The 10112-nt window shown below is 40.1% G+C and overlaps 1 protein-coding gene across 5 annotated transcripts in view; it reads right to left on the reverse strand.

Moving 5' to 3' along the window:
* Positions 1–7074, reverse strand: part of epha7 (eph receptor A7) — a 59871-nt gene extending 52797 nt beyond the window's left edge. For 4 of the 5 annotated variants that reach the window (XR_013325110.1, XM_077711469.1, XM_077711471.1 and 1 more), the window contains exons 1-2: positions 3000–3228; positions 1262–1326 (exon numbers count right to left, since the gene is read on the reverse strand). Coding sequence is in view for 3 of the 5 variants with exons in the window: in XM_077711469.1 (XP_077567595.1) it covers positions 1262–1326; positions 3000–3093 (159 nt within the window). In the remaining 2 variants the exon portion in view is untranslated. Of the gene's footprint in view, positions 1–1261; positions 1327–2999; positions 3229–7023 lie in introns of those variants that run through there. The other variant, XM_077711472.1, reaches the window with a different exon arrangement.
* Between the last annotated feature and the right edge of the window lie 3038 nt (positions 7075–10112).

Here is a 10112-nt window from a genome sequence, read left to right on the forward strand (position 1 = left end):
AAAAAGGTGCAAGTGAGACATCTAAATCAAATTCCATTTTTCAAACGTCTCTACATACTTATTATTACTATTATTTTTGTAATATATTTTTGTTTCAGAAGGAAAAATATTCTTAAAATTAAGTCCAAGTTACTTGTGAAAAGTAGAGAATTATATCATCATTACTTCCCTGATAATGTAATAAAGCTACAGTACTAGTTACTCAATTATGAATGTAACTGTCATTTTACTTGAAAAAAATATAATAATATGTAATTTGACTGCACACCAATTCAGGGTGATCCCTGCTGGGTACCCATAATTGGTGGGGATAGGCTCCAGCACAACCCACATCCGTTGTGAAGATACATAAGTGGTACGGAAAATAAGTAAACTAATAAAATATGATTTAAAAAATATATATTTTTCAAATTAATTAACAAAAAGTAAAGTATTGTTCATATTTTTAACATGAAGAGCATCCAGTCTCATTGTGTTTTTTTTTTAAATTTAGTTTTATGTGCATAAACTGGGTTTCTGTGTGTATTTAGTAAGTCATACTATTAGGACCTGCCCTACTCCATTAGACTGTCTCTGACCGGAATGCACCGGAATGCACCGGAACGGACCAGAACGGACCAAACCGGAAAGGAACGAACATGAACTGTTACTTTACTTGAAAAAAATACAATAAATATAATTTGACTGCACACCAATTCAGGGTGATCCCTGCCAGGTACCCATAATTGACCGGACCCGACCTCACGGACCGGACCTGACGGACCTGACGGACCTGACGAACCTGACGAACCTGACGGACCTGACGGACCTGACGGACCTGACGGACCTGACGGACCTGACGGACCGGACCTGGCAGACCGGACCTGACGGACGGGACTTGACTGACCGGACTTGACTGACCGGACTTGCCTGACTGGGCTGAGTGGAGTTTATTCATATAGAATTTATTCATCCCGTATTCAGGAAATTTCATTCTGGCTAATTGGGTGATTAGACAGAACAACTAAGCAAAATCACAAAGTAAAAAGCAAATCAAAGTCAATGGGATCATTAAGAATCACCAAATCAAATCATTAAGACATAATAGCAGGAAAAACTGGACTGACTGCCTGGACTGGACAGGGTTGATCAGCCCTTGTTATAAGCAAAATAGAATCTGAATGAAAGAATACTTGAAAGAAATTGTGATTTAATATTTTTTTTTAAATTTGAAGATGAGTTAATGCCACGTATTACAATACAGAAAATTGTGCAAACTTACCCCATTGGGAGGGTAGGAGATCCACTCAATATCAGTCTGTATTAACTTGGAGTCCAAAAGAATCACTAACAGAACCGAGACAAAGTTTGTTACGTATAACTATGGTAAATGACAGTCGGTAAAACGAATGTGCCATCTAATTTTTCTTATGTCTGGGCATACACAATACACCATATGCCACACACAAGTATCACACCTGCCATCAGCAGGTGCAATTCTACTGCCCATAAATGATATATTCATAATAAAATGTCATCATTAATATCAATACATAACAGGTCGTAATACATTTCACTAGAATTATGACAAAAGAAAAATCAAGTAAACACAAATTAATTCATTCCAAACCCCCCCAAAAACAGGATATTACAATGGAAAAACATATTTTATTGGTTGTAATTCACTATATACCAACAGAGTAACAAACAATTAGTGGTTATGATGTTTAATAATAAAATGGGCATTTCTTTATAGAACAGGGAGTTCGTGGAGAGAAAGAGAGATTGAGACTTGACGGATGCGCTTGTACATAATATAAACTTTAAATCTAACTTAAATGAACTTGGATTCCTTTAGACACACTTAAAACAAGTTTTAATCTGACTACACTAGATTTAAACCTTCTTGTGCAATACCCAGGGCAAAGAGGTTACCATATTTTCATGACTATAAGGCGCACATAAAAGTCTTAAATTTTCTCCAAAATAGACAGGGCGACTTATAATCCAGTGCACTTTATATATGGACCAAATACTTAAATTGTTATCACGATAAAATCAAATAAATCAGTCGATAGGACAACTATGGCAAGCAGCCCCCTCCACTACTATTTTCCCCTAGTTAAGTACTGCGCAGTGACTGCTGGGATATATAGTTCTTAATACACCCAGTTCTTCAATAAACCCATTATGACGGCGGGCACCAAATTAGTGTGCTTTCGGCTGTATTTACAAAAGAAATTTCTTTTGTAAACATCTAGCGGCTAGATGTTGGAGTCAACAGAGCATTCAAAGCTAGACTGCGAACTATATATATATAAATGCATAAATGTATAAATGTATAGATGTATAGATGTACACACACACACACACACACACACACATATATATATATATATATATATATATATATATATATATATATATATATATATATATATATATATATATATATATATATATATATATATATATATATATATATATATATATATATATATATATATATATATATATATATATATATATATATATATATATATATTTATAATGATATAAATACATATAAATACATACATACACGATGCATGGGTGATAAGACACAGATTTTTAGTATTTTAATGTTTGAGTCCTCATCAAACAGGACTATGAATAAAGATGCAATGCTTAATGCCTTTGACATGCTTATATCACCTTAAGTGACAATGATAACATGATTGTTATTGTCATTAATCTCAGTTATTTATATAGGTGGTATTTTTGTTGTTATTGTTGTGTTTGTCGTCCATGATATTTTTCGAATGAGTGAAATGAAATGACCAGCGTGATCGGGACTCTTAGTTGTGCTGAGTGAAAGATTTTGGCAATCATAAAATGTTTTCCGCGAACTGACAGCAGTGATGCTATTACAGAATAACCATTAATAATAGGCGTTATGACCGCCCAAACATTTGCGCGTTCCATTAAATACATGAAAAAGAATACATATCCATATAAAAGTGACAACTTGAAGAACTTACCTCTCTCGGCTGTATGCGCTTCCCAAAGGTTTATAAAAGAACATAAATGAAGGTAAAGGGGAATCCACGGGCATTTGATGAACACAAAAATCATGCTTTTGCCTTTGTTATCCACCGCTAACTCCTTACGGAACCTGCAGTATGTTCCTAATTGTGTTGTTCCCCACTGAAGTAGAACACTGCAATCGGGCCAGGCTCCATTCGGTAAGGCAAAATCAACCTAGCCCCCCCTTCCTTGATTTCAGAGTCTGGAAAATGTGTATTACGGTAAAGCGACCTTGTGGCTTTAGTATGAAAGTATCTAACTTAACAAAACTTACCTTCCTTAAAGGGAGTGGGCTGCTGATCCACTTCAGAGGGATACTGGGAAAGTACTGTCAAATAAATCTGATGTGTGTAAAAACAGATCTCGAAAAACTATTCCACTTTGGACATACACTACCTCTAACGACCCCAAGGACACTGGGGTAAATCAGTTTTGGCATTTCCATTTGTAAAGAAACTCAGTGTTTTGAATATTGAAACATGATTTTTGACTGTTATTTTTTTATAATTGCAGTTTTTCTTATTTTAATTTCATCCGTGAGAGATCCTAATAGTATTGCACTTTTGAGATACACTATACCACCCCGACAATTAAACCAAAAATGTCTTGTGAAAATCTAATGTGGAATTTAGAAAAAGAAGTACTTTGAAAGTAGTTCATTTTGGCTGTAATTTGGCCAATTTCAGTTCAGAAATTATTTTCAAAAGAATCTGTAAGATAACCAAAATCTATGCCAGTTTGAGACATGAGACCAGGGTTTCAAAACTATTCCGTCTAGGGCCTAGACGGAATAGTTTTGAATCATACGGCCCGCGGGCCGGATCCGCCCCGTCTGGTGGTTTGGTACGGCCCAGGGAAGGAAGCTGCATTGTATAAAAAATATTAATTTTCCTTTTAAATCTGTAGTTCTTGTATCATCCGCTAGGGGCGCAGTGTTTTAGTACGTGCAGACAACATGAATTGACATTTATTTATGTTCTTATGTTATTCTCTTGTTCATACTATATTGTTCATAATGTAAAAGGAAAATTCTTTTAATAAACATTTTGATAATTTACTCATTCTTTGCACTAATTATTAGTATTAGTGACTAATACAAAGGAAAAAAGTGGGATTATTGTTAGTTCTATGTAATCTTACAATGAGTTTACTGGTCCGGCCCGCTTGATCTCAAATTAAGCTGTATTCGCCCCGCAGACCAAATCGAGTTTGACACCCCTGGTCTCCGGCCACAGTGGGTTTTGGTCTTCCTTACAACGGACAGTTTAACCCAGAGGTGGGCAAACCTTTTGGCCCGGGGGCCACATTGACTTTAAAAATTTGACAGATGGGCCCGGTCAGCACAAGATACGATACATATAAAAAAACTGCATCCGTTAACAGTACAACTGAAAGAAACAGTAAAAAAAGACTAAAGTATTAACATACTCACTCATCATTAAAGTAAAAGTAGAAAGTACAAATTAAAGTAAAAAAGGAATGTATTAAGAAATATTAAAATGTAATATAAAAAAAGAAACGGGCTGTAAAACAAAAAAATAATAATAATAGTGGACAGAGACTGTGATGGCGCCATCTTGGGAAAAATAAATAAATAAATAAAAATATTATTTATTTGGACATTATTTGGACAATGTCTGCGGGCTGGATAAAAAGGCCCAGCGGGCCGTAGTTTGCCCATGTCTGGTTTAACCCCACAGGTGTCAAACCTCTTCATCTTAGCCGAGCTCTAATCGCAGGGGCAGCAGCTTCTGCAGCGTAGCCCAGACTTCCCTGTCCCCAGCCACTTCATCCAGCTCTTCTAGGAGGATGTCAAGGCATTGTCGAGCCAGCCAAGAGATATAGTCCTGCCAGCGTTTACTGGGTCGTCCCTGTCACCTCCTCCGGTGGGACTACCCTGAAACTCTACCAGGGAGACGTCCAAGAGGCATCCTAATCAGATGCCCTAGCCAACTCATCTGACTGTCTTAGGTGTTGTCTTTTGGGAGTTTAGTTTGCATTTGAAAGTAAGTGGGGTGTTATGAATTGGCAAGCCTATTAGAGGTGGATCCAGAACAACTAAGGAACGAAAACTATTCACAAAAACTAGAATTTATTGAACAAAAGGAGCACGCCAAAAAACGCAAGTAACAAAATGGGATAACAAAAATAGCACGACGAAGTCGGGGAAAAAATTAAATTTATTTATGTGTTCTGTAGTGTGTTGATACCGCCCCTGCCTCGTTGGCTTAATCATCTGCTCAAAAGACATGTCATTTTAGGCAGTAGAACATGACAGCCCCCCCCCCCCCCCCCCGAACTGACGCCCCCTTGCGGACCACCTAGTTTTGCAGGATGGAGAGAGTGGAAATCCCTCACAAGTGATGGGTCGAGGATCCAGGAGCAGGGAATGCAGAAATTTTCCTCAGGGCCATACCCCTCCCAGTCGACCGTGCCCTGCTTACGGGGGTGGAGAATGGTCCAAATAGTGTAAACGGGACCACCACCGACCAGACGAGGGGCAGGAGGAAACACCAGCTCAGGGTTTAGAGGACAAGAAAACACCGGCTTGAGCAGAACCTGTCTTAGAAATATTACCCTGAGTTCCTATATAAAGACTGACCTACTATGAAGACCCGAATAATCATATGCCTACGATTATTTTTTCAACTCAAATTTTCGCATGCCTACGATTCTTATTCGGGTGCCTACGATTATTAATTTTTGCCTCAATTAAGTCCGTGCAGCAGCAACATTGTTCTATGTCATTAACTTTCTACGTGTAAAGCACACGTGCTGATTTTACTAACATACTAGTACTAGTAAGAACGTGCAATTGCCACTGGTAGAGTTGCAATATACATAACTACAATGTATTGGTAGGCCTAATATATACAAGAGTTACGTTATACGCAATTCATTGCAGCAATTATTTGCAACTGTAATACAACTTTGCAACACGATTATCCGTCACGAATTATCTCGTGCCTACTAATATTCATTATTTTTGGAATTTTCCACTGCCTACTATAATTCCGGTGCCTACTATTATTAATTCATTTGGAATTTTCCACTCCCTACTATTATTCCAGTGCCTACCATTATTCGGGTCTTCATAGTAGTGTTCATTCAGAGAGAATTGCGAGGAAGACAGGCTGTGAGAGGTTCACAGCTGTCGGAGCATTCTCCAACAATTCTGCAGTCCGGCGATAAACCTATTTCCTATTTAAATGGATCTCACTCTTTCTTAACCTGCTCCTGAAGTTGTATTTTCAGACCTATAATACTTTGGTGCCGAAAGCCCGAGGCACAACAGCAAATTGCCGGAGCGACGACGGAGCACGACGACAGCATCCTCCATTGAAAGGGTCAACCCGGCGGAAGTTCCCTCGCCGCTCCGGTGATCTGGTGACGGGTCCCCAAACTAGCGCAGGTTCAGAACGAAAAAGATCGTGAGTTCACCCTTTGATTTCTGTCTTCCAGCGAAGTGTGATAATTTGAATGAATATTATCACTGCAGTAGTATTAACAGTTTGCAGTCAGGGACCAACTTATGGTGATGCCTCTACAGAAAAACCATTAATAATAGGCTTTATGACCGCCCAAACATTTACGCGTTCCATTAAATACATGAAAAGAGAATACATATCCATATAAAAGTGACAACTTGAAGAATTTACCTCTCTCGGCTTTATGCGCTTCCTAAAGGTTTATAAAAGAACATAAATGAAGGTAAAGGGGAATCCACGGGCATTTGATGAACACAGCAATCATGCTTTTGCCTTTGTTATCCACCGCTAATTTCTTACGGAACCTGAAGTATGCTCCTAATTGTGTTGTTCCCCACAGAAGTAGAACACTGCAATCGGGCCGGGCTCCATTCGGTAAGTGAAAATCAACCTAGCCCCCCTTCCTTGATTTCAGAGTCTGGAAAATGTTTATTATGGTAAAGCGACGTTGTGGCTTCAGTATGAAAGTATCTAACTTAACAAAACTTACCTTTCTTAAAGGGAGCGGGCTGCTGATCCACTTCAGAGGGATACTGGGAAAGTACTGTCAAATATTTTTTGAGACCTAACACACGGGATGCACTTTCATGGATCTGGGGAGTTTAAGGCTTGATTCCTTGATCCAAATAGCAAGAGTGATATGTTAAAGTCTGTATAGGTATTCGATTATTGATGTCTTGGTGCAAGTATCTTGGCACACACGGGAGATTTTCCTCATTACAGTAAAAGTTGGATTGAGAATTACAAATAATCACTGTGTGATTATTTCTCCGTGTTTCAAGGTATGCTGGTTGTTGTAGAGGCCAGTTGAGTTTGTGGTTTGCAAGATACAGTGTTTAGCATGTGAGCAAGAAGATAATTTTTAGTAATGATTATTTACTTTCAATGTGAGTGCGTGAATGTCTGGAGTTGTAGGTAAAGAAAAGTGTTCAAACAAACGACCAGATGGGAGAAAATACGATCGGACATAACAACGACTCTTTCAATCACCATTCTTTGGGAAGTGTTTTTACAAAAGAAAATATGACAACTATGACAACGACCAAACTCTGGGCAAAGTCTGATTAATAAGTGGCAAGTCTCCATGACAACAACCAAACTTTGGGCAAACTCTGATTAATCAGTGGCAAGAGTCTCCATGACAACGACCAAACTTTGGGCAAAGTCTGATTAATCAGTAGTAAGTCTCCATGACAACGACCAAACTTTGGGCAAAGTCTGATGACTCAGTGGCAAGTTTCTATGACAACGATGTTTCTATACTTACAAAAACGGATACAATATGAACAAGCAATTGCCAAGCAACTGTCATTTTATCTTACAATCTTATCTTACAATTCCCCCCTGTTGTGAGTATAAAACATCAGAACTTTGTTAACGACTTGTGAACGAAATTATTCACAAATTACTTCGAACTGGAGTTTAGACCGACCAGAAGGGGGCGAAAATCCTCACGCAGTTGAGGGAAAATTTCTCCCTTGACCTCCCGCTGGGGACGATCGCCTCATGGTCTGGTGTCTCAGAATAGGAAAGACATAATCAGTATTAGACAGTAGCGCAACATCAGGGTCTGATCGGGGTATAGATTGTTGCATGTGTATACGAGTTAGCATTGCTGGGTTTCAACAATCACATTTGGAGTACTGCTGCTGCATTTTTATCAAAAAAATAATTCGACAAAATATATTTCCCATAATTTGTCACTGCCATTCCCGAAAAGGAGCCTAATGGCGATTTCGGAAAACAATTTCAAATTTCTAAATCTGTCAGGAGCAGCTCGTTTGCACCTCCTGGCTTGGCGTCATTTCATAGCAGCTGTGGACAGCATACGGCGCTACAAGGTATTATTCCCCATGCTTTGGTTCTGTTACGTTTGGGATAGGGAAGGGCTGTCCTCATGCTGGTGGGTTTTAATAACTCAAACAAGGTTTAAAAAACAACAAGGGCTTGAAAATCCCAAACGTAACAGAACCGAAGCATGGAGAATAACTCCTTGTAGCGCCGTATGCATGACACGTCGTGTTGTGCAGGAAATCACGTCATGGACATCCGCAGTCAATCCGACCAACATGAACCTAGCGGGACGCCCCCACCCTCGCGCCGACGCGCTTGTCGACGTCAGCCATCCTCCTCGAAGCCCCCCCGACCACACGGATTTAATGAGAAACCCCTCCAAATCATTTAGGGAGTTTATAATGGACACACTGTGGTGTGGGCACTTCAGGGACGTACTTGTAGCAGAGGAGCCCCGGCTAGGAGGAAATTCTGATCCTCCACCCACCATTACACCCTCCCACCGCTCACCCCGTCACTCTGGGCTGCCAGCACTATTAAGTCATGATACCCAGGTGCCGACACCCACAGTACATCGCCCATGTTATCTGATGTCAAGCTCCAGCAGATCTTTTTCTCAATGGAGGGACTCTGATTTTTCTGAAGGTGAGGATGATGGGGAGCTAATTGATTTCTTTGCCGGAGCTTCTGACTCGGACAGTGATTTTCTTGACCAATTCGGTGCCCGATACGCTCCACCAGAGGATGATGACCCCTACTTTTTTCCGATTATTCCAACCCGGATTACCCTGACCAGCATCTGGATGGTCGGCTGGCCCCCTACGATGGGCCACCACGTGGCGGCAGGGGTGCTGTGCCATCCTTCCGGAGGAGGTGGCGAGCGACGCGCCGCAGGGCGAAACGGGAGGAGGGCAAGGACACCCGAGCCCCAGACCAAGTTCCTTGCTCGACCGCACCCATCCAATCTCCTCGCCCGATCACACCTGTCCAGATGCCTCACACGACCATGCCGTTCCAACCTCCCCAAATTCCTGTACCGAAGCCACACAATAAACTCCCGTTGCCACTGGGGCCGCCAGTCGCACCCGTGCCTAAGCCACGAACCAGGCTTCCGGTGCCGGCTTGCCTGCCTAGTTCCTGTCTGCCTAGTTCCTGTCTGCCTAGTTCCTGTCCGCCTAGTTCCTGTCTGCCTAGTTCCTGTCTGCCTAATTCCTGTCTGCCTAGTTCCGGTCTGCCTAGTTCCTGTCTGCCTAGCTCCTGTCTGCCAAGTTCCTGCCTGCTTAGCTCCTGCCTGCCTAGCTCCCGTGTTACGTTCGCGTAGCGCAGCGCGACCGGGGGAAAGTTTACCCAGATGTGGTGACGCCGAAGGAAAAGGAGGCCGTTCCGTTACATTTGATTTCTTGGTTTAATTACTTGGCAAAAACTTACAAAAACAACTTGGGCTTGAAACAACTAACTAGAACTGAATATGAAACTTGATATTCCATGACGTAGCGTGGCGTCCAGTGATGTGAGCATGACAACGAGGAAACAACAAGTCGATCTGACGACGAGCAACACAACCCATAATCCTTAAGTAGCCCAGGAAAACGAAAAAAAAAAAAAAAATATATATATATATATATATATATATATATATATATATATATATATATATATATATATATATATATATATATATATATATATATATATATATATATATATATATATATATATATATATATATATATATATATATATATATATATATATATATATATATATATATATATATATATATAT

The sequence above is a fragment of the Stigmatopora nigra genome, unplaced genomic scaffold, assembly GCF_051989575.1.
Source record: "Stigmatopora nigra isolate UIUO_SnigA unplaced genomic scaffold, RoL_Snig_1.1 HiC_scaffold_26, whole genome shotgun sequence".
NCBI classification, from domain to species: Eukaryota; Metazoa; Chordata; class Actinopteri; order Syngnathiformes; family Syngnathidae; genus Stigmatopora; species Stigmatopora nigra.